General features: G+C 45.4%; 1 protein-coding gene across 25 annotated transcripts in view; it reads left to right on the forward strand.

Annotated features, from left to right (window-relative positions):
* Positions 1-26135, forward strand: part of LOC138637428 (titin homolog) — a 1151517-nt gene that overhangs the window by 431169 nt on the left and 694213 nt on the right. For all 25 annotated transcript variants that reach the window (XM_069726100.1, XM_069726106.1, XM_069726124.1 and 22 more), the window contains 2 exons: positions 4132-4161; positions 12535-12564. In XM_069726100.1, the coding sequence (XP_069582201.1) occupies positions 4132-4161; positions 12535-12564 (60 nt within the window). The remainder of the gene's footprint in view (positions 1-4131; positions 4162-12534; positions 12565-26135) is intronic.

Raw genomic sequence — 26135 nt, forward strand, 5'->3', positions numbered from 1 at the left:
AGTGCCATTGGATGATGCCTGAACACACACCCCAAAAGACCCCGCACACAGCCGAACAGTCCCGCACACACCCGAACAGTCCGGCACATACCTGAACAGCCCCGCACAGCGCCGTACACATTCGAACAGTCCTGCACACACCCGAACAGCGAGGCACACACCCGCACAGCCCCACACACACCCGAACAGTCCCGCACACACCCGAACAGTCCCGCACAGCGCCACACATCCGAACAGCCAGGCACACACCCGCACAGCCCCGCACATACCCAAACAGTCCCGCACACACCTGAACAGCCAGGCACACACCCGAACAGCCCCGCACATTCCCAAACAGTCGTGCATACACCCGCACACATCCGAACAGCCTGCAGACCCCGCACACACCTGATCAGTCCTGCACAGCGCCACAAACACATCCCAACAGCCCGCAGACCCTGCTCGCACACACATACATGCACACAGTCACCGCCCACACACATCTCTCCCCCCAAACTGCAGCGTTTCTTGGACCCACATCCGCATCTAAACTGCAGATCTTTTTAACATCTGCAGATGTGCCCGACTCAATGAAAGTCTAAGGGTGCAGAAATGCTGCAGTTCGGCACAAAAGAAGTGACATGCTGTGGAAAAAAAAGCTGTGCTTCGGTGCGGCTTTTTCCGCAGCATGTGCACAACAAGTCTGCGGCTCCCATAGACTTACATTGGTTGTGCACTACACTGCGGATTTGATGCAATTCTGTGCAGCAAAAAACCCTGCGGATCTGCAATCAAATCAGCAACGTGTGCACACTGCCTTAGCATTTAGTGAATTTAGCAAAAAAGCCAAGCAAAAAGCAAGTGTGGGATTGCACTTTTTTTTGCAATTTCATCGCACTTTGAATTTTTTTCACATTTTCTGTTACACGACATGGTAAAACCAATGGTGTCATTCGAAAGTAGAACTTGCCCCGCAAAAGATAAGCCCTCACATGGCCGTATTGATGGAAAAATTATGGCTCTGGAAAGAAGGGTAGTGATAAACGAAGAAAGCTCCAGGGGTGAAGGGGTTTAGAAACATGGATATGGATATATCTATGTAAATAGACATAGATATATAGATACATATCTATCTATCTATCTATCTATCTATCTATCCATCCATCTATCTGTGTCTAATGGAGTGTGGGTTGGACAAATGTAAAAGAGGAAGTTGGACAGAAATGACATCAGAAATCTTTTTGAAGATAGAGGAGGGAGGGGTTTGGGTTTGTTTTGGAGTGGGTGTGGTAGGTTCGGGCTTAGTGGCAGTGCAATGCATCATGGAACTTGTAGTATTAGAGCACAATAACTCAGGAGAAAGGAAGTTGTCGATTAACCCCATGAGAGCTGGATCCAGCACTGAAGATGTGCTGCTACAGCATAATAAAAGGTAATATTGCTAAAATAAACCCAGTGGATGTTTTCAGTGGCACATAATAGCAAGATTTATGGAAAAAAAATTATTGTAGTGGACAACTTCTTTAAATATTGCGCTAAGCTTTAAAAAAAATAATATATATATATATATATATATATATATATATATATATATATGTACATAAATAAATACATCTATGTATATATATAAACATATATGTGATGTATATGTATGTACATAATATAAGATAGCTGAGCAATATATAAATATATAAATATATATACCGTATATATAGTATATTTGTTGCTTTAGCTGAAAAGTGTCATTGATGTATGGAGGATTTGTTAACTAGAATTATTGGCTCCTAATCAAAAGCATAGATAGCAGGTCATCTGCACTTACTATTAATTCTAACTCCTCACATAAAGAAAAAAACAATTTATAGAGATGCCCAAGGTGGCTGGACTTCAAATGTCAGATTCATGTTCTCATCTCTGACCTGGCCCCATTATTCTCCTATGACCAGAAAAGGTTTGTATTATCTGCTGATCAATATATGGATTTTCTGTTCTCTTTTGGGTGCAGAACTTTCATTTGCACTCTGTGTAACTTCCTTTGAGTCCAAGTTAGAAGTAGAAATAGAGAAATAACCGCGGCTTATTGAAAATGTTATTTAAGAAGTTTATCTCTTCCTGCTGTCATCTCTTCAGATCATTTCTTTTCCATTTACTTTTTTGACATGTATTGCTCAGCAAACATTAAATCCTGAACACAACTCAGAGAAATGTCCCAGAAAATATCATAACAAGATAACCTGACCATCTTGAAAATGACGCAAATGTTGAAGATCCAGTGAGCACTGAATTTCTTCTCAGCCTTATAACATCATTTAATGAAGGTGCTTTTAACAAGCGTTCAGCACAAATTGAAATCATAAAATATTTCGCATTGATGTTCCACATGTTTTATCAGCCGAAACACATTTGAAATTTTAATAAAGTCTCTTGTTTGGATATGGAAGGCATTCTATTTCTATGTGTCATGCCTGTTTCCTTTTTTTCATCAAAATCTGTGACTTGCTCATATCCATTTTGTAAGAACTTAGGTAATATTGGATGTATTTTCAGTTAAAATGATATATAAAATGAGAAATTTCAGAATGAAGGGTGAAGTATGTACGTGAAAGGTTACAAATCAAATGCTGTTCTAAAATATACCTACTACATGCAGATTTCATCTTTTCAAAAATACACATATTATGGCTGATGTATTTTACCCAATTTGTAAATAGGCTACACCCACATGCACACGTTCAGTATTTGATCAGTATTTTACATCAGTATGTGTAAGCCAAAACCAGGAGAGGAACAATCGGAGGGAAAGTATAAGGGTATGTTTCCACGTTCAGGAAACGCTGCGTTTTTGACGCTGTGTTGAGCTATGTCCCGGAACACAGCGAAATACTTCCGGGACATAGTGCGGCTGCGCCTGCGCACTAATGCTTTTCGGCTTTCCCGCAGTTGGGCAAAGCATACTGCGTGTGCGCAAGGCAAGATTGCATTGCGCATGCTTGAACTACGGAGGAAACAGACTCATATTCAAGATAATATTGTGGCCAGCGGGAAAGGAAGGGGTGAATGAAAGGAGAGAAAACACCGCCCATCGGAGCGGACACAGGGCCCGCCAAATTCATGTGACAGAGTCCCTTTAAGCATCCTATTATTAGAATGCAATCTGCAATTTTTGTGCACATGTTGCATTTTTCTATGTGGTGGAATCACATTCCGGAAAAAAACAGCATGTTCATTCCTTGTGCGGAATCGCGGTGATTCCGCACACATAGGAATGTATTGATAAGCTTACTCCCTGCATGGGGCTATGCTCACCATGTGGGAAGTAAGCAGATCATGTGCGGTTGGTACCCGGGGTGGAGGAGAGGAGACTCTCCTCCAGGCCCTGGGAACCATATAATTGTTAAAAAAAATGAAAATAATATATCGGGATATTCTCACCTTCCGACGTCCCTCGCAGCGTTCCCGCTCCTTGTGATGCTTCCGTTCCCAGGGATGCTTTGCGGCAATGACCTGTAATGACGTGGGTCTTGCAAGACCACTGCGTCATCTGAGGTAATTGCCGCTAGGAATTATTGGGAACAGGAGCATCGCGAGGAGCGGGAAGATTGCCGGGGACGCCAGAAGATGAGAATATCACAATTTATTTTTATTTTTTTATTATTTTAACAATAGTTCTTTTTACTATTGATGCTGCATAGGCAGCATCAATAGTAAAAAGTTGGTCACACTTGTCAAACACTATGTTTGACGAGTGTGACCAACCTGTCAATCAGTTTTCCAAGCGATGCTACAGATCTCTTGGAAAACGCTAGAATTCTGCAAGCTCATTACGCTTGTAGAACGCTAGTGTTTAGCAGGAAAACTGATGCCAATTACGCATGTGTTTTACCCGCCGCACAGTTGCGGAATTGCTGCGGCAATTCTGGACGTGTGCACATAGCCTATAACTCGTCCCCCAAAAAACAAGCCCTCACATGGCCATAATGATGGAAAAATAAAAAAAGTTATGGCTCTGGGAAGAAGGGAGCAAAAAACGGAAACGCAAAAACAGAAATACCCCTGCTCTGAATCCTGCATAGAACAATGCCATAACATGCACTGCAGTTTTCTTGCATCCCTTCTATGTGGTTTTAATATTTGCATTGTATTTTTTTTCAGCTAAAGAAAAGAAAGAAGTAAAGAAAGCAGGTAAGCTGTGTGAGATAAATTTAGCTCATGCCCAAAAATCTGTGTAGTCACATATGTTTCTCACCCTTTTTCCTACCTATCATCATATACCGGTTGAAATGAAAGAGTTTGTCTCATCTTTCATCTTAAATAGCACACATAATGATTGACACTTTGGACCTGCAGGAAGCTGAGCGCTCCCCAGTGCTGCTGGAACAAGCAGCTGTGATGCTATAGATTTGGAGAAGCACAGATCCAGTGATCCAGCCAGCTTTAGTTACATAGTAAAGAAACCAGTAACCTAAGCAACAAGTACACCCCAGCATTCTTTTATTTATTTCAGTCGTGGAGTGCTTCACTTAATCCAAGTTTCCTGACTAACTCACAGTATCATGGCTCGCAGAGCCCCATTCATAGTATGATGGACACCATAGATCCCCTAACAGTATTTACATACACAGCTCCTTCATACATACAGTATGATAAACCCCACACACAATAGGTGAACCTCAAAGCCTCTGTACATTATGAAGGACCCCACAGTCCCGCACACAGTATGATGGACTCCACAGCTCCCCGCACACAATAGGTGGACCTCAAAGTCTCCATACATTATGAAGGACCCCACAGTCCCGCACATACAGTATGATGGACCTGAAATTCTCACACACATAGTATAATGCCCCCTACAGTTTCCCTGTACTCCTGTCTGAAAAAAAAGAAATAAAATATGACAAAAATAGAACCACTTACCTCGCCCCTATTGCCCTGATGTGCTGCTCCAGTCTGAAGCATGTGTACTGAGGCTCTGCACAACTGAGGTGATTTTGTGATGTCATTGTGACTGCTGTGCTGAGACTCAGGCATACAGGCTGAACAGTGGAAGAAGAGGCAGATGGCTCCCTGTTCTACCAATGTATTTACCAGTATCTGAATCCCAAAAATACAGATATACGTGAAATCAAGTTGGGCGATGGTTGCATTAACATTGTTGTAGCATGAAAGTAATAATATATTAAAGTAATCCTGTCACCAGGTTTGGCCTATAAGAGATACGGCCGTCACCTTTCAGGGCTGATATACAGCATTCTATAATGCTGTATATCTGTCCTCAGCCCTACCTGTTGGCATTGCTGGTCTTGGACCAGCACCTCCCATCTTTACACGATCCTCGTCCTCCTGCTTGCTTCATGTGGATGACGCATCCCTTCGACTTCCACACAGTCTCCTCTGCACAGCACTCCTGAGCAGGTGTACTTCTCTGCCCTGTCAAGGGCAGAGCCAAGTACAGCAGTGTGCATGTGTTGGTGTCACGATCCATTTTTGTATTTGTGGCAGCCCCGTTCCACTCTGTTTTAAATGTTGCTTTTTCCTATTCCTAGTCTATGCTGGCGGAGAGCAGTTAATTACTCTTTTGGCGTCCGTGGTGCGGTCAGCTGTATCTTCTCCGTTGCTTTTTCCTTTCAGGACCATCAGGAGTTAATGTCAGTTTTCCACCCACAGTCAATCTGGTGTAACTACAGTGCTGTTGGGTCAGCTGATGTGGTGGTGACCACTCCTACCATCCTTTAGTCACCTGATGCATCAGCTGACTGTTGTCGATACAGTTTCTCTGGAGACCACCTGATATGTGAGGAGCTCTCTGGTGCCAGCATGTATCAGCTCTTTGAGGTCCTATTGTCATATCCTATGCTGAGTGGAGTTTTGGAGTCCAGTTGCTGTGCTATCTGTGGTGTGGAGCTTGGCAGCGGTGTCTGGAAGCTAAGTGCTGTGTTTACTCCTTGTCCTTTTTGTGTTTGCCACTATCCCCTGTGTGGTACCATCTGCAGTGGTGAGGATAGCGCTCCTATCTAGTGCACTAGCCAGGGTAGTATGAGGCGACAGTGAGGGATGAGGTTCCTGACTGCGGTGGGTGGAAGGGCCCACTTACGGAGTTAGGGGAGTGCAGGGACAGGTTCAGGTTTGAGCAAGAGGTGACCATTCCTTCATTTCCTAATTGATAGGGCCTTCCTCCCCCCCTTTTGCATCCCATTGTGAGTTTGTTGTGCCGTCCGCTGACCGACCACCCATTGGGTCGTGTAACATAGTGACAGTTGGGGCTTTTTGACCTTTACCGACACCTGCGCTGCAGTACTTTGCTCTGCCCTCAGCAGAGCAGAGAAGTGCACCTGTGCAGGAGCACGGTGCCAAGGAGACTATGTGGATGATGAAGGGACGCATCATCCAGACGAACCAAGCTGGAGGACGGGGATCTGTTGTGAATTCTGTGGCAGAGCTCCCTCCTGTGGTCACAAGTGGTACTTCGGCTGATTCTCTCTGTGAGCTTCCGTTGGTGGAGGAGAGTGGTACTGCGGCTTCTGAGTTTCCCTCCTCAGGTGATGTGGTGAAGTCGTTAGGTGCTGCTCTATTTAACTCCACCTAGTGCTTTGATCCTGGCCTCCAGTCAATGTTCTAGTATTGGACCTGTTTCCTCCTGGATCGTTCCTGTGGCCTGCTGCTCTGCATAGCTAAGTTCCGCTTTTGCTATTTTGTTTGCTGTTTTTTTCTTTCCAGCTTGCTCATTTGTTTTTTCTTGCTTGCTGGAAGCTCTGAGACGCAGAGGGTGTACCTCCGTGCCGTTAGTTCGGTACGGAGGGTCTTCTTGCCCCCTTTGCGTGGTTGTTTGTAGGGTTTTGTGTTGACCGCAAAGTTACCTTTCCTATCCTCGCTCTGTTCAGAAAGTCGGGCCTCACTTTGCTAAATCTATTTCATCTCTACGTTTGTCTTTTCATCTTAACTCACAGTCATTATATGTGGGGGCTGCCTTTTCCTTTGGGGTATTTCTCTGAGGCAAGGTAGGCTTATTTTCTATCTTCAGGCTAGCTAGTTTCTCAGGCTGTGCCGAGTTGCATAGGGAGCGTTAGGCGCAATCCACAGCTGCCTCTAGTGTGGTTGGAGAGGATTAGGGATTGCGGTCAGCAGAGTTCCCACGTCTCAGAGCTCGTTCTATGTTTTTGGGTTACTGTCAGGTCACTGTATGTGCTCTGACTTCTATGTCCATTGTGGTACTGAATTACCAGATCATAACAGTACTGGAGGCCCAAAGTACTAATGATTACCAATAGAGGGAAAAAAGAAGTTCTGAGACCATTTTTTTTTCTTTGCACTGTGTTTTGCCTTTTTTTTCCCCTAGACATTTGGGTGGTTCAGGACACAGGTGTGGACATGGACATTCAGGGTCTGTGCTCTTCAATGGATAATCTCGTTATAAATGTACAAAAGATTCAAGATTTGGTGGTTCAGAATCCTATGTTAGAACCAAGAATTCCTATTCCTGATTTGTTTTATGGTGATAGAGCCAAGTTTGTGAATTTCAAAAATAATTGCAAACTGTTTCTGGCCTTGAAACCTCGCTCCTCTGGTGACCCAGTTCAACAAGTGAGAATTATTATTTCTTTTTTGCGTGGTGACCCTCAAGACTGGGCATTTTCCCTTGCGCCAGGAGATCCTGCATTAAGTAATATTGATGCGTATTTCCTGGCGCTCGGATTGCTGTACGATGAACCTAATTCAGTGGATCAGGCAGAGAAAAATTTGCTGGCTCTGTGTCAGGGTCAGGAAGAGATAGAGGTATATTGTCAGAAATTTAGAAAGTGGTCCATACTCACTCAATGGAATGAAGGTGCGCTCGCAGCTATTTTCAGAAAGGGTCTCTCTGAAGCCCTTAAAGATGTCATGGTGGGATTTCCTATGCCTGCTGGTCTGAATGAGTCTATGTCTTTGGCCATTCAGATCGGTCGACGCTTGCGTGAGCGTAAATCTGTGCACCATTTGGCGGTATTATCTGAGCATAAACCTGAGCCTATGCAGTGCGATAGGACTTTGACCAGAGTTGAACGGCAAGAACACAGACGTCTGAATGGGCTGTGTTTCTACTGTTGTGATTCCACTCATGCTATCTCTGATTGTCCTAAGCGCACTAAGCGGTTCGCTAGGTCTGCCACCATTGGTACGGTACAGTCAAAATTTCTTTTGTCCGTTACCTTGATCTGCTCTTTGTCATCTTATTCTGTCATGGCATTTGTGGATTCAGGCGCTGCCCTGAATTTGATGGACTTGGAGTATGCTAGGCGTTGTGGGTTTTTCTTGGAGCCCTTGCAGTGTCCTATTCCATTGAGAGGAATTGATGCTACGCCTTTGGCCAAGAATAAGCCTCAGTACTGGACCCAACTGACCATGTGCATGGCTCCTGCACATCAGGAGGATATTCGCTTTTTGGTGTTGCATAATTTGCATGATGTGGTCGTGTTGGGGTTGCCATGGCTACAGGTCCATATTCCAGTATTGGATTGGAAATCCATGTCGGTGTCCAGCTGGGGTTGTCAGGGGGTACATGGTGATGTCCCATTTCTGTCTATTTCGTCATCCACCCCTTCTGAGGTTCCAGAGTTCTTGTCTGATTACCGGGATGTATTTGATGAGCCTAAGTCCGATACCCTACCTCCGCATAGGGATTGTGATTGTGCTATCGATTTGATTCCTGGTAGTAAATTCCCAAAGGGTCGATTGTTTAATTTATCTGTGCCTGAGCACGCCGCTATGCGGAGTTACGTGAAGGAGTCCTTGGAGAAGGGGCATATTCGCTCGTCATCGTCGCCTTTAGGAGCAGGGTTCTTTTTTGTGGCCAAGAAGGATGGTTCGCTGAGACATTGTATAGATTACCACCTTCTAAATAAGATCACGGTTAAATTTAAGTACCCCTTGCCGTTGTTATCTGATTTGTTTGCTCGGATTAAGGGGGCTAGTTGGTTCACCAAGATAGATCTTCGTGGTGCGTATAATCTTGTGCGTATTAAGCGAGGCGATGAATGGAAAACTGCATTTAATACGCCCGAGGGCCATTTTGAGTATCTAGTAATGCCATTCGGACTTGCCAATGCTCCATCAGTGTTTCAGTCCTTTATGCATGACATCTTCCGAGAATACCTGGATAAATTCCTGATTGTGTACTTGGATGACATTTTGATCTTCTCGGATGATTGGGAGTCTCATGTGAAGCAGGTCAGAACGGTGTTTCAGGTCCTGCGTGCTAATTCTTTGTTTGTGAAGGGATCAGAGTGTCTCTTTGGTGTTCAGAAGGTTTCATTTTTGGGGTTCTTCTTTTCCCCTTCTACTATCGAGATGGACCCTGTTAAGGTCCAAGCCATCCATAATTGGACTCAGCCGACATCTCTGAAAAGTCTGCAAAAGTTCCTGGGCTTTGCTAATTTTTATCGTCGCTTCATCTGCAATTTTTCCAGTATTGCTAAACCATTGACGGATTTGACCAAGAAAGGTGCTGATGTGGTCAATTGGTCTTCTGCTGCTGTGGAAGCTTTTCAAGAGTTGAAGCGTTGTTTTTCTTCTGCCCCTGTGTTGTGTCAACCAGATGTTTCGCTTCCATTTCAGGTCGTGGTTGATGCTTCTGAGATTAGAGCAGGGGCTGTTTTGTCGCAGAGAAGTTCTGATTGCTCGGTGATGAAACCATGCGCCTTCTTTTCCAGGAAGTTTTCGCCTGCTGAGCGAAATTATGATGTTGGCAATCGAGAGTTGCTGGCCATGAAGTGGGCATTCGAGGAGTGGCGTCATTGGCTTGAAGGCGCTAAGCATCGCGTGGTGGTCTTGACTGATCATAAGAACTTGACTTATCTCGAGTCTGCCAAACGGTTGAATCCTAGACAGGCTCGTTGGTTGCTGTTTTTTGCCCGTTTTGATTTTGTGATTTCGTACCTTCCGGGCTCTAAAAATGTGAAGGCGGATGCTCTGTCTAGGAGTTTTGTGCCCGACTCTCCGGGTTTATCTGAGCCGGCGGGTATTCTCAAAGAGGGAGTAATTGTGTCTGCCATCTCCCCTGATTTGCGGCGGGTGCTGCAAAAATTTCAGGCTAATAAACCTGATCGTTGCCCAGCGGAGAAACTGTTTGTCCCTGATAGGTGGACGAATAAAGTTATCTCTGAGGTTCATTGTTCGGTGTTGGCTGGTCATCCTGGAATCTTTGGTACCAGAGAGTTAGTGGCTAGATCCTTTTGGTGGCCATCTCTGTCGCGGGATGTGCATTCTTTTGTGCAGTCCTGTGGGATTTGTGCTCGGGCTAAGCCCTGCTGTTCTCGTGCCAGTGGGTTGCTTTTGCCCTTGCCGGTCCCGAAGAGGCCTTGGACACATATCTCTATGGATTTTATTTCAGATCTTCCCGTCTCTCAAAAAATGTCAGTCATTTGGGTGGTTTGTGATCGCTTCTCTAAGATGGTCCATTTGGTACCCTTGCCTAAATTACCTTCCTCCTCTGATTTGGTGCCATTGTTCTTCCAGCATGTGGTTCGTTTACATGGCATTCCAGAGAATATCGTTTCTGACAGAGGTTCCCAGTTTGTTTCGAGGTTTTGGCGAGCCTTTTGTGCTAGGATGGGCATTGACTTGTCTTTTTCCTCGGATTCCATCCTCAGACTAATAGCCAGACCGAACGAACCAATCAGATCTTGGAAACATATCTGAGATGCTTTGTTTCTGCTGATCAGGATGACTGGGTGTCCTTTTTGCCTTTGGCTGAGTTAGCCCTTAATAATCGGGCCAGCTCGGCTACCTTGGTTTCGCCGTTTTTCTGCAACTCTGGGTTCCATCCTCGTTTCTCTTCAGGGCAGGTTGAGTCTTCGGACTGTCCTGGTGTGGATACTGTGGTGGACAGGTTGCAGCAGATCTGGACTCAGGTAGTGGACAATTTGACCTTGTCCCAGGAGAAGGCTCAACGTTTCGCTAATCGCAGACGCTGTGTGGGTCCCCGACTTCGTGTTGGGGATTTGGTTTGGTTATCTTCTCATCATATTCCTATGAAGGTTTCCTCTCCTAAGTTTAAACCTCGTTTCATTGGTCCATATAGGATTTCTGAGGTTCTTAATCCTGTGTCTTTTCGTCTGACCCTTCCAGATTCTTTTTCCATTCATAACGTATTCCACAGGTCATTGTTGCGGAGATACGTGGCACCTATGGTTCCATCTGTTGATCCTCCTGCCCCGGTTTTGGTGGAGGGGGAGTTGGAGTATATTGTGGAGAAGATCTTGGATTCTCGTGTTTCAAGACGGAAACTCCAGTATCTGGTTAAGTGGAAGGGTTATGCTCAGGAAGATAATTCCTGGGTCTTTGCCTCTGATGTCCATGCTCCCGATCTTGTTCGTGCCTTTCATATGGCTCATCCTGGTCGTCCTGGGGGCTCTGGTGAGGGTTCAGTGACCCCTCCTCAAGGGGGGGTACTGTTGTGAATTCTGTGGCAGAGCTCCCTCCTGTGGTGACAAGTGGTACTTCGGCTGATTCTCTCTGTGAGCTTCCATTGGTGGAGGAGAGTGGTACTGCGGCTTCTGAGTTTCCTTCCTCAGGTGATGTGGTGAAGTCGTTAGGTGCTGCTCTATTTAACTCCACCTAGTGCTTTGATCCTGGCCTCCAGTCAATGTTCTAGTATTGGACCTGTTTCCTCCTGGATCGTTCCTGTGGCCTGCTGCTCTGCATGGCTAAGTTCCGCTTTTGCTATTTTGTTTGCTGTTTTTTTCTTTCCAGCTTGCTCATTTGTTTTTTCTTGCTTGCTGGAAGCTCTGAGACGCAGAGGGTGTACCTCCGTGCCGTTAGTTCGGTACGGAGGGCATTTTTGCCCCCTTTGCGTGGTTGTTTGTAGGGTTTTGTGTTGACCGCAAAGTTACCTTTCCTATCCTCGCTCTGTTCAGAAAGTCGGGCCTCACTTTGCTAAATCTATTTCATCTCTACGTTTGTCTTTTCATCTTAACTCACAGTCATTATATGTGGGGGCTGCCTTTTCCTTTGGGGTATTTCTCTGAGGCAAGGTAGGCTTATTTTCTATCTTCAGGCTAGCTAGTTTCTCAGGCTGTGCCGAGTTGCATAGGGAGCGTTAGGCGCAATCCACGGCTGCCTCTAGTGTGGTTGGAGAGGATTAGGGATTGCGGTCAGCAGAGTTCCCACGTCTCAGAGCTCGTTCTATGTTTTTGGGTTATTGTCAGGTCACTGTATGTGCTCTGACTTCTATGTCCATTGTGGTACTGAATTACCAGATCATAACAGGGATCATAAGAAGATGGGAGGCATCAAACCAAGACCAGCGACACCCATCTTGACAGGACCACCCCTCAGGTGACTGTAATAAAAGTTATTTTTCTACTCTTGCAGGTTGGGTTGGGGGCAGACATACATCATTATAGAATGCTGTATATCAGCCCTGAAAGGTGATGACCATATCTCTTATCGGCCAAACCTGGTGACAGGTTCCCTTTAAGTACATTCAGTTTACTCCATATACTAAATGGCAAAAGAATGCACTTTATTAGATGTTAATGACTATCCTAATTACTCAATTATTTAACCTGCTTTTTCCTTTAGCTGAAGATCTGAAGACAATTACAAGGAAAAGTAAGCCGAGCTTATGCTTTGCAGTAGCTAAAGCTAACTTGCTCCTGTAGTGATTGTACTTCTGTTTTCTGCTTTTATACTTGACTTATTCTAGTTAAACCTACAAATATAATTAACGCCTTTCCAACATCGGGCATAATAGTACGCCGATGTCAAATTCTCTCTCCGGCAGTGAGCCCACATCTTTCCCGGTGCATGTCAGCTGTTTTGATCCACCCGCGGCTATTAACCTCTTAAATGCTGCTGTCAAACTTTGACAGTAGCATTTACTTGCGCTTCCGGCCATCGGGCCGGAAACCCGCCCACCGGCGACCACCATAATGTGATCCTGAGTCACTGGTTCATTGGCGTGACAATCGGAGGTCTCCTGGAGACTTCTATGGTTGTCTCTGCCGGATTGCTGTGAGCGCCACCCAGTGGTCGGCACTCATAGCAAGAGAGTAATTCTACTACATAGAGGCGATCTGAACATTGCCTGTATGTAGCAGAGCCGATCGGGTTGTGGCAGCTTCTAGTCTCCCATGGAGACTATTGAAGCATGCCAAAAGAAAAAAAAAAGTTTTTAAAAATATTTAAAAAAATTTATATATGTTCAAATCTCCCTCCTTTCTTCCCATTCAAAGAAAAACAATAAAAAAAATCAAACATACACATATTTGGTATCACCGCATTCATAATCGCCTGATCTATCAATAAAGAAAGAAAGAGGATAAACCTGATCACAAGAGAGCATTTCTGCTACACACAGGTGATCTTTCTAGTACACAATATGGTAAAACCAATGGTGTCGTTCAAAAGTAGAACTCGTTGCGCAAAAAAACAAGCCCTCACATGGCCATATTGACGCAAAAATAAAAAAGTTATGGCTCTGGAAAGAAGGGGAGCAAAAAATGAAAATGCAAAAACAGAAATAGCTCCGGGGGTTAAGGGGTTAAAATAAAGTCACCAACCTTAGTGCTCATTCTGACAAACTTGTCATAAGAACGTGTGCTGCCCATGTGCCTTTTCACATGCCCTTCATTACTGTTTAATAAGGAGATTTTTATTCTTCAAACTAGAAAAATAGATGTAATAATGATTGTAAAAATTGACACCTGGATGAAAAACAGGTCCAGCACATTGTAAAGGAATAAAAAAAACATTTTTTAACACCTCAGTAAAAAAAAACGAGGAATTAAATGGAAAATGGAAAAAAATAGCATTACTTTTATGTGTGCCTACCTGTAATCTACTCTTATATTTGGCTTGGTGATACAAATCAAAGCATTTACTGTTAGTTCACTGCCTCACATATAAATAATCCACATTATTATAGTTAAAATATGAACATTTAAAAATCAAGACTGCCATCTAGCGTTCATATCATATATTGCAGTAAACATTACAAATCTCATTTGCAATTTATTAGCGCCAGCAAAGTCATATGTGGTCAACTGTATTTTGCCAAACAAATGAAAGCAATTAGCATTTTATCAGGACCCAATTGTGGAAATTTACCAATTTAGTCATATCACTCTTTTATAATAAATAGCCTCTTCATATAGAGTCCCTAATGTCATCTATTCAAAGTAGTAAAAAATAAGTAAATGTTAACCCATTAAAGAGACTTGCCATGGGACAATGTGCATAAAGCCAAAACTGCAATCATATTGCTTCATCCAGGAACAGAAATCCCTTTGAAAACAACTGTGTCTGTGGTCTCACCTTTCTTTAGTGCAAAGTAGGAGACTGGTTGGTTGGGTGAAAAGCTTTCGACAGTAGATCTATGGAGTAAATTTTCTCATTAATGAGACCACCAACTTGGTGTAGGCAAACATATAGGCCATGCCATTCCCTAAGACCTAAAATATGAAAATATCCACTTAATAAAGTAAGAGAATGGCGTCCCTAGTGCCAACTATTGGAAATAGCAATCCTATATGTCACTATTGTGTTGAAGGATCACACTAGGGTGTGATCTTCTTAATTGTCTGTGGCCAAATTGTGTCTCTGAGAGATTATCATGTACATGGATCAAAACCGGTCATGATTGATGACACAGTCACGAGCAGCAATCTGTTTTATTGATCGGAGGGCACATCCTTTTATGGGTTATCAATTATATCAATGTAAATTTGTGGTTAAATCCCCTAAGTCCTCCTACTTTTGGGAGGGCATTAATCAATATTCATTAACCTTTATAATTCTGTTTTTCTCCTAAGTATTACCTCATTCTTTATTAGCTGAGTGGACACGTTGTCATATCAGAGTCCACTTGAGTGTTGTATAACCTGCTGACAGGTATGACTTAAGCAGCTTCACACTAGCGTTCAGCAGGGCTGCGGACGAAAACCTTCTTCCTCCGTTAAGCCCCGCCCACTGCCGCACCTTTTCCTTCAGCTCCACCTACGTCTGCATGCATCCTGTGTACCCTATCTTTAGCATTGGGTACGCAGGCCATGCAGATGTATGGGGATGCCTCTGCATGCGTCATTTTAAAGCTGCGCCGACCGCAACAAAATGCAACATGTTGCGTTTGATGCAGCTCAGCACAGTGTCAAGACGACGCATGCGGAGGCATCCACATACATCCGCATGGCCTGCATACCCAATGTTAAAAGTAGAGTGTGCAGGACACATGCAGACGTAGGCGGAGCTGAAGTAAGAGGCGTGGCAGTGGGCATGGCTTCACGGAGGAAGAAGGCTTTCGTCCACAGCCCCGCTGAGCGCTAGTGTGAAACTAACCTTAGAGCATACATCAATTAATATCTGTGATTCTTATATACAGCATATTATAGCAATGCGTCCATTTTGGATATCTTCAATCAGGATATATATCCTTAACAATTGCCATGCCACATGACTTAGGACATAAAGTCCAGGAAACATTGCATGGCCAATGTCTCTCTTTAACAGCTTGGCAGATTCCTTTACCCCTTCATTTCCCTGGGTATTTTCGTTTTTTTCGTTTTTCGCTCTCCTCCTTCCCAGAGCCATAACTTTTTTATTTTTCCGTCAATATGGCCATGTGAGAACTTATTTTTTGTGGCACGAGTTGCATTTTGAATGACACCAATGGTTTTAGCATGTCGTGTACTAGAAAACGGGAAATAGATTCCAAGTGCAGTGAAATTGCAAAAAAAGTGCAATCCCACACTTGTTTTTTGTTTGGCTTTTTTGCTAGGTTCACTAAATGCAAAAACTGCCTTTATGATTCTCCAGGTCATTATGAGTTCATAGACACCAAATATGTCTAGGTTATTTTTTATCTAAGTGGTAAAAAAAATTCAAAACTTTGCTGAAATTGCGCCATTTTCCGATGTCAGTAGCATCTCCATTTTTCGTGATCTGGGGTCAGGTAGCGGCTTATTTTTGCATGTCGAGCTGACGTTTGTAGTGATACCATTTTGGTGCAGATACATTCTGTTGATCGCCCGTTATTGCATTTTAATGCAATGTTGTGGCGACCAAAAAAAGTAATTCTGGCATTTCTAATTTTTTCTCGCTACGCCAATTAGCGATCAGGTTAATCCATTTTTATTGATAGATCGGGCAATTATGAATGCGGCGATACCAAATATGTTTATATTTGATTTTTTTATTGTTTTATTTTGAATGGTGCAAAAGGGGGGGGTGATTTACATTTTTATATTTTTTAATTTTTTCACATTTTTTTTCACATTTTTTTTTTACTTTTGCCATGCTTCAATAGCCTCCATGGGAGGCTAGAAGCTGGCACAACTCGATCACCTCTGCTACATGGAAGTGATGCACAGATCAGCTCTATGCAGCAGAATCACAGCTTTGCTATGAGCGCCAACCACAGGGTGGCGCTCATAGCAATCCAGCATCAACAACCATAGAGGTCTCAAGGAGATCTCCGGTAGTCATGCCGACGCATCGTTGACCCCCAATCACGTGACCGGGGTTAGCAATGAGCGCATTTCCGGCCGGATGGCTGGTAGTTAGTGTTGAGCGATACCGTCCGATACTTGAAAGTATCGGTATCGGATAGTATCGGCCGATACCCGAAAAATATCGGATATCGCCGATACCGATATCCGATACCAATACAAGTCAATGGGACATCAAGTATCGGAATGTATCCTCATGGATCCCAGGGTCTGAAGGAGAGGAAACTCTCCTTCAGGCCCTGGGATCCATATTAAAGTGTAAAATAAAGAATTAAAATAAAAAATATTGTTATATTCACCTCTCCGGCGGCCCCTGGACATCAGCGGGAGGATCCGGCGTCCGGCACGGCTTCTTTCTTCAAAATGCGCGCCTTCAGGACCTGTGGAATGACGTCCCGGCTTCTGATTGGTCGCGTGCCGCCCATGTGACCGCCACGCGACCAATCAGAAGCCGCGACGTCATTCCTCAGGTCCTAAAAGGCGCTTATTCTAGGACTTTAGCTGAGGAATGACGTCGCGGCTTCTGATTGGTCGCGTGGCGGTCACATGGGCGGCACGCGACCAATCAGAAGCCGGGACGTCATACCACAGGTCCTGAAGGCGCGCATTTTGAAGAAAGAAGCCGTGCCGGACGCCGGATCCTCCCGCTGATGTCCAGGGGCCGCCGGAGAGGTGAATATAACAATATTTTTTATTTTAATTCTTTATTTTACACTTCCGATACCGATACCCGATATCACAAAAATATCGGATCTCGGTATCGGAATTCCGATACCGCAAGTATCGGCCGATACCCGATACTTGCGGTATCGGAATGCTCAACACTACTGGTAGTGCTAGTTAAATGCCACTGTCAGCATTTGACAGCAGCATTTTACTAGTTAATAGCAGCGGGTGAATCGTGATTCGACCCGTCGCTATTGCAGGCACATGTCAGCTGTACAAAACAGCTAATCCCTGGGAATTTTGATATGGAAATTACGGGCTCATTGTGGGGGTCAACATGGGCGCACGTCGCCTTGACACATCAGATAATGGAGCCGACCTTGGAGGGTGGATGTGTGGAATGCCATTATAGCAAACGGAAGGACATCTTATGTGGAAGAAATCTTTCTCTTACAGCCATAATGCGGATTCTATGGCAAACTCCTATTATGGATTGTGGGCTTGGATGCGCATTTGATACACTTTGGCAAGTTGGATAGGGGCTCCGTGATGAAGAGCCTTTCCTCTCGCATGGACTTGGACGGTGTCTGCTTCATTGATTATGGGACTACAAGTTCGGGACGATAGGCATTCATATTTTGCAAAAAAGAAAAAAAAAAAAAAGAGAGCATGAACCGCACATCCCAAAATCATACGTTGATCTAAAGCCGCTAGGCAAAAATTAATATAACTGAATATGAGGTTTTCAGTTTAACATTCTGATCAGACTGTATGAAGCCCACTGCCACTTCACGGCAAACCTCGTAGTGGGTCCTATCGCCCTAACGGAGCGGAGCCGTGCGGCGCCCACCGCCACAGCGGCCATGCACCAGCAGGGCGGACGGCCTGTTGCCCCACAGCACCCATGCTGCGAGACTGAGCCCCCATGACTCCAGACCGCGCCGCCCCACCAGCACAAAGCCACAGCAACAATGGCCGCCACACAGCACCAACACCAAAATGAAAGGAGCACTTAAACTCACCTTCCTCCAGCTCTTCAGTGAGAGCCAAAATGGGCTAGACCCCTAACTTTGCAGTCTCCTGCTAATTAAAATCACCTGTGCCAAATGGGAGGAGTGCTGGTCCAAGAAGAAGACTAGAACATGCTTTGCAAAAAAGAAAAAAAAAAAAAAAAAAGAGCATGAACCGCACATCCCAAAATCATACGTTGATCTAAAGCCGCTAGGCAAAAATTAATATAACTGAATATGAGGTTTTCAGTTTAACATTCTGATCAGACTGTATGAAGCCCACTGCCACTCCAGTCCAGTCTGATCAGAATGTTAAACTGAAAACCTCATATTCAGTTATATTAATTTTTGCCTAGCGGCTTTAGATTAACGTATGATTTTGGGATGTGCGGTTCATGCTCTTTTTTTTTTTTTTTCTTTTTTGCAAAGCATGTTCTAGTCTTCTTCTTGGACCAGCACTCCTCCCATTTGGCACAGGTGATTTTAATTAGCAGGAGACTGCAAAGTAAGGGGTCTAGCCCATTTTGGCTCTCACTGAAGAGCTGGAGGAAGGTGAGTTTAAGTGCTCCTTTCATTTTGGTGTTGGTGCTGTGTGGCGGCCATTGTTGCTGTGGCTTTGTGCTGGTGGGGCGGCGCGGTCTGGAGTCTTGGGGACTCAGTCTTGCAGCATGGGTGCTGTGGGGCAACAGGCCGTCCGCCCTGCTGGTGCATGGCTGCTGTGGCGGTGGGCGCCGCACGGCTCCGCTCCGTTAGGGCGATAGGACCCACTACGAGGTTTGCCGTGAAGTGGCAGTGGGCTTCATACAGTCTGATCAGAATGTTAAACTGAAAACCTCATATTCAGTTATATTAATTTTTGCCTAGCGGCTTTAGATCAACGTATGATTTTGGGATGTGCGGTTCATGCTCTTTTTTTTTTTTTTTTTTTTTCTTTTTTGACAGGCATTCATATAGTGGCACCTAAAGAAAACTCCTAGATATGCTCACGGACTTAATGGACATTTGACTGTATATATTTATATATGTGCTCCTTGCTCTATGTTGTTGTATACCGCATATGGCTGTTGCATGGGTGTTTATGTGCACTTATTTTCGTGCACTTATCAACAATAATAACAATTTTTCCTCCCCCTTAGGCGTTCTGGGTGGCTCTACACGCATTGCCCTTTGGCTCTTTTGGTTCCTTTTTGGTTCTTTTTTGGGGGTCTCTTTGGGAGTCATTAGTATATTCATGTTTGGGACATTTCCCGGCACCCTGCTGGTCTATATATGTTTTGCCTCCCGGGTTCTCTGTACTGTGTTCTCTCCTCCCCCTCCTTCTCTCTCTCCTCCCCCCCTTCCTTGAGCTGACTCCGACCCTCTGGCTTAATCCCGCCCTCTCCATTCCCCATCTCGTACTGCTGCCCTGTTCTCTATGACGCGTCCACTTAGCCGGCTGGCACTGCGCGTGCGCAACGCGGTCCTATCGGATAACGCGGTTTGCGCGTGCGCATGTGACCCACTGGACTCTCCATTATCGCCGCCCACTGTGCGGCTGCTGCTCATGCGCGGCTGGCGCCTCCCGGCCTCTACCGCCTTCTCCCTCCTCCACAGCGGTAAGTAATCTATCTTATTGGTTTCATTATTTAAAACACACTGTTGCACCTTTGTCTTCACTTCCCCTGACGAAGCTGCTGCGGCAGCGATTCGCGTGGGGTGCGCTCCCACCATATCCTCTTCTTATTTCAGGGCTATTTTGGGCTCTTTTGTACCCTGGCTCTATGGGGATTTAACCCCTGCGGTATAGCCCTGTGCTACTCGACTCTGTTGCATCTTCACTTACCAGACTCTATTCAGGACAGGTTGTATCCACGGCTATTACCTAGCATTCCACCACACTTTGATCTTAGGACTATGTATAGCATGGACGTTTCATCTTCAGGCTACTAGCGGTGGATACCGACATATTGAGGTCAGGTCTTTTGCAGCCTGCATGGGCATGTTTTGCAGGAGAGTTCATCTGATTAGGTGCATTTAGGGCAGTTTATGTCTACCTATAACTGATTGTATTATGGGACTCTCATTTATTGTGGGATATGGTGGGTGTGTGGATCTTGATATTCGATTTTAAATGCTTTTAATATGTTTTTGAGGTGTTTAATAAAGGTGTTTTGCTATATGGAATTATAAACTGTTTTTATATTTAGGGTTGTGCATACCAGTTTAGTCTACTCTTTCTCTTTTCTTTTGTCATGTTCTCACATGTAGACTAGGTATTGCACCCCTTCATGGTTACTGTGATATAATATATTGGTGCGCCCCTCTCTATCCTCACTCTTGAGCTGTACAAAACAGCTGACTTGTCCCGGCTTTGATGCAGGCTCACCACCAGAGCCCAAATCAAAGCAGGGGATCTGACCTTGGACGTACTATCCCATCCGAGGTCAGAAAGGGGTTAAAGGGGTTGTCTTTGGCTGGAAAGTGAGTATCACTAAATTATTTTTGGCATTATTAAGCACCAAATTAACTTTTCTTTCTGCACTGACAACCACTTTAGGTAAATGCTTTTTTCCCTTTGACTCCACACCAGAAATCTTTAAACCATCCAACCAGAATCATACTTGGCACTGATGTGGGGCAAAACCCCTAAGAACAGCTGTTTGTAAATAAACAGCTGCATTTGTTTTATGTGCTTAAAGGGAACCTGTCACCACCAAATCAAGGGTGAGCTAAGCCCACCAGCATCAAGGGCTTATCTACAGCATTCTGGAATGCTGTAGATAAGCCCTCGTTGTATCCTAAAAGATAAGAAAAAAAGGTTAGATTATACTCACCCAGGGGCGGTCCTGGTCCCGGTCTAGTCCGATGGGTGTCGCTTTCCGGTCCGGCGCCTCCTATCTTAATCAGATGATGTCCTCTTCTGGTCTTCACGCTGCGGCTGTGGCGCAGGTGTACTTTGTCTGCCCTGTTGAGGGCAGAGCAAAGTACTGCAGTGCGCAGGCGCCGGGCCTCTCTGACCTTTCCCGGCGCCTGCGCACAGCAGTACATTGCTCTGCCCTCAACAGGGCAGACAAAGTACGCCTGCACCGGAGGCGCAGCATGAAGACCAGAAGAGGACGTCATCCTATGAAGATGGGAGGCCCTGGACCATGACGCCCACCAGATCGGACCGCCCGCCCAGGTGAGTATAGTCTAACCTCTTTTTCTCATCTTTTAGGATACATCTGGGGCTTATCTACAGAATTACAGAATGCTGTAGATAAGCCACAGATGCCAGTGGGCTTAGCTCACCCTCGATTTTGGGGGTGACAGGTTCCCTTTAATAATGTGGCAAAGCTATTTACCAATACATGACCCTGCTTAATTGCAAGGTGCTGTGGAATATGTTGGTGAATTGAAATAAAATTATTATTGTCGTTATTATTATTATTATTAGCCTCCTTTATTGCGAAACAATTTCATAGAATCATAGAATGTTAGAGTTGGAAGGGACCTCCTGGGTCATCTGGTCCAACCCCCTGCTCAGTGCAAGATTCACTAAACCATCTCATACAGATGTCTGCCCAGCCTCTGTTTGAAGACTTCCATTGAAGGAGAACTCACCACCTCTTGTGGCAGCCTGTTCCACTCATTGGTCACCCTCACTGTCAAAAAGTTTTTTCTAATATCTAATCTGTGTCTCTTCCCATTCAGTTTTGCATTTATGTGCTTTCATTTATCCTCCCCATCTACCAAGAGCCATAACTTTTTATTTTTTCTTTGACATATTAATATGACGGCTTATTATGGGAGAAGCTGTAGTGTTGAACTCAAACATTTTACCCGAGCACACCCAAGATACTGGGATAACACCCGAGCATGCTTGGGTAAGACGTTATCCGAAGACGTTCACACTAGGGTTAAGCGAAACGGATCGGTCATTTTCATAAGTCGCCAACTTTTGGCAAAGTCGGGTTTCATGAAACCCGATCCGATCCCTGTGTGGGGTCGGCCACGCGGTCGGGGACCTTCGCGCCAAAATCGCGTTTCTATGACGCGTTCAGCGCCATTTATCAGCCAATGAAGGTGGATGCAGAGTGTGGGCAGCGTGATGACATAGGTCTCAGTCCCCACCATCTTAGAGAAGGGCATTACAGTGATTGGCTTGCTTTCTGCGGCGTCACAGGGGCTATAAAGAGGCGTTCCCGCCGACCACCATCTTACTGCTGCTGATCTGAGTATAGGGAGAGGTTGCTGCCGCTTCGTCAGAAGCAGGGATAGCGTTAGGCAGGGTACATTAACCCCCAAACCGCTTGTGCTGTAGCGATTTCCACTGTCCAACACCATCTTTTGTTTGCAGGGACAGTGGAGGCTAGATTTTTGTTCCTCAGCTCTGTAGCTCATTGGGCTGCCCTAGAAGGCTCCCTGATAGCTGCATTGCTGTTTGTACGCCGCTGTGCAAACCAACTGCTTTTTTCAAAGCACAAATCCTGTTGCTCCTTCCTTTCTGCACAGCTATCTTGTTTGTTTGTCCACACTTTTGACTTTTGTGTGCAGCAGTCATTTTTATTGCTGCCTGCCATACTTTTCTGAGATTACTGTAGGGAGATAGTAATTGTAGTAGAGTCCCTTTTTTTTGTTATATCTCTTCAAGCCACTTTCTGCCACAGAAAATATGCTCTAATACAGTGGCCCAGATTTATTCACAATTCTCCCTGAAAAAAAAGGGGGTAGATTAAAATTGGCAAATCTGCATCAGTGCCAGTCCTGTCTGTGGCATTTGTCTTTCATTTTCTGCCACAGAAAACCTACTGTATAACACTGGGCCTGATTTCTTCACAATTCTCCCAGATAAAATAAAACAAGTGGGAGATTAAGATTGGCAAATCTGCATCACTGCCAGTCCTGTCTGTGGCATCTGTCTTTCATTTTCTACCACAGAAAATATACTGTATTACAGTGGGCCTGATTTCTTCAATATTCTCTCAGAAAAAATAAAAAGGGGGAGATTTTTATTGGTAGTGTGTGCATCTGCGTCAGTCCTGTTAGTGGCATATCTGTCTGCCACTGAAGCTGTGTACTGTTATACAGTGGGCCTGATTTTCCCTGCAGTCTCACCTACCTATAAAGGGAGATATAAATTCACCACAAGTTTGAGTACACCTTGTAACTGGTTTTACAGTAACAAATACCATTTGTTTGTTTGTTTGGTTACGTTTTTCAAACAATGAGGAAGTCTGGTGGAAGAGGTCGTAGCCGTGGGCGGTCATTGCCAGCTGGTAATGATGGTAGTGGTGGTGGAGCATCAGGTGGTCGTGGGAAAAGCAATATAGCACCTAAGTCTCGAGTTGTTGAGCCAGCATCATCGTCTGGCTACACAAGGCCTCAAACGCTCACTTTTCTGGGTGTAGGAAAACCGCTTTCAAAGCCGGAGCAGCAGGAACAAGTTTTGGCTTTCCTTGCTGACTCTGCCTCTAGCTCTTTCGCCTCCTCTTCGGAAACTGCTAAATGTAAAAGCAGCGCGTCGTCAGTGGATGTTCACGGTCAGGGACAAGTCGCTTTCTTGAATTCTTCACCAAGAACAACAGAGAAGGATGCTTCAGGCGACGCAACGGGTTACTCTATGGAGCTCTTTACACATACCGTTCCTGGGTTAGAAAGGGAAATTGTTAAGAGGCCATGCCCATTACCAGATGAATCGGACATGGAATGCACAGATGCACAGCCACAGCCAGATTACTATGCTGTTCCTTTGACTCAGATTAGAACATTGTCCTCGCAGTGTACTGATCCAGAATCTGACCCTGATGAGACTATGGAGCCCCGTCACGAACGCTATAGCACCGGCTTACACGGTGACACAGAGGAAGTTACACACGACATAGAAGAGGAGGTCATAAATGACCCAGTTGTTGACCCCGATTGGCAGCCATTGGGGGAGCAGGGTGCAGGCAGCAGTAGATTTGAAGCGGAGGAGGAGGAGGAGCTGCAGCAGGCATCAACATCGCAACAGGTTCCATCTGGCAGACCCGTATCTGGCCAAAAACTTGTGGCAAAACCTAAACCAGTTGTAGGACAGCGTGGCCATCCGGTTAAAGAAACTCAGTGTGCAATGCCTGAAAAGGTATCCGAGAGTAGGAAGAGTGCAGTCTGGCATTTTTTTAAACAAGATCCAAATGATCAGCGCAAAGTCATCTGTAAAAAATTTTCAAGGACCTTCAGCAGAGGTCAGAATGTTAAAAGTCTAAATACAGGTTGCATGCGTAAACATTTAAACACCATGCACTTGCAAGCCTGGACTAACTACCAAACGTCCCTTAACGTTGTTGCACCCTCTCACAATGAAGCTAGTCAGCAACGCTACATCCCTTCCCTCACTGTAAGCCCACCGTTTACCGCACCACCTGCACTAAATGTGGAGGTTTCGTCGCAAGGCCAAAGCAGTCAGGGAATCACCAGGTTCTTGGTAGGAAACACTGTATGTAGGGCAGCAGCAAGAATACCATCTCCAACTCTCTCTCAGTCTGCCATGTCCACCGGCACCCCCGCTAGTTCCACCATCAGCAGCTCTCCAGTCCAGCTCACCCTACATGAGACTCTCGTTAGGAAAAGTAAGTACTCATCCTTGCATCCGCGTACACAGGGTTTGAACGCCCACATTGCTAGACTAATCTCGTTAGAGATGATGCCCTACCGGTTAGTTGAAAGCAAAGCTTTCAAAGCCCTGATGGACTATGCTGTACCACGCTATGAGCTACTCAGCCGACACTTCTTTTCGAGAAAAGCCATCCCAGCCCTCCACCTGCATGTAAAAGACCACATCGTCCATGCACTCAGGCAATCTGTGAGTACAAAGGTGCACCTGACAACAGATGCATGGACCAGTAGGCATGGCCAGGGCCGTTACAACTCCATCACGGCACACTAGGTTAATGTGGTGGATGCAGGGTGCCCAGTGGACAGCAATATTGGGACAGTTCTGCCTAGCCCACGGTCTAGGAAACAGTTGGCTGTAGGCGTTTGCCCCCCTCCTCATCCTCCTGCAGAAGCGAGAGCTCGTCCACAGACCGCAGTCGCACGACCTCTCCATCCGCAGCTGCCACTATTGCACACGAGGTGTCCCATTATGGAACAGCTAGTGGCAAGCGTCAGCAGGCTGTATTGGCAATGAAGTGTTTGGGCGACAACAGACACACCGCAGAAGTTCTGTCCGAGTTCTTGCAGAAAGAATCTCAGTCATGGCTGGGCACTGTACATCTTGAGGCAGGCAAGGTAGTGAGTGATAACAGAAGGTATTTTATGGCTGCCATAGCCCTTTCACAACTGAAACACATTCCTTGCCTGGCTCACACCTTAAACCTGGTGGTGCAGTGCTTCCTGAAAAGTTATCCGGGGTTACCCGACCTGCTCCTCAAAGTGCGCAGACTTTGCTCGCATATCCGCCGTTCGCCCGTACATTCCAGCCGTTTGCAGAACCATCAGCGGTCATTGAACCTTCCCCAGCATCGCCTAATCATCGACGTTGCAACAAGGTGGAACTCCACACTGCACATGATTCAGAGACTGTGCGAACAGAGGTGTGCTGTTATGTATTTGTGGGAGGATACACATACACGGGCAGGCAGTTGGATGGCAGACATGGAGTTGTCAGGTGTGCAGTGGTCGAAGCTACAAGACCTGTGTCAAGTCCTTCAGTGTTTTGAGGAATGCACACGGCTGGTTAGTGCAGACAACGCCATAATAAGCATGAGCATCCCCCTAATGTGTCTGCTGATGCAAAGTTTGACGCACATAAAGGAGCAGGCGTCTGCAGCCGAGGACAAGGGAAGCCTTGATGACAGTCAGCCATTGTCTGTTCAGGGCAGTCTACAGGACGAGGTGGCAAGTGAAGAGGAGGAGAACGAGGAGGATGATGGGGATGAGTATTGTTTGGATGAGGAAGCTTCTCAGGGGGCAATAGAAACTGGTGGCGTAGAAAGGCCAGGTTCAGGGTTTTTGAGGGAGACAAGTGACGTTGATTTGGCAGAAACTGCCCCTCAACCAA

This window comes from Ranitomeya imitator, chromosome 5 (genome assembly GCF_032444005.1).
Source record: "Ranitomeya imitator isolate aRanImi1 chromosome 5, aRanImi1.pri, whole genome shotgun sequence".
NCBI classification, from domain to species: domain Eukaryota; kingdom Metazoa; phylum Chordata; class Amphibia; order Anura; family Dendrobatidae; genus Ranitomeya; species Ranitomeya imitator.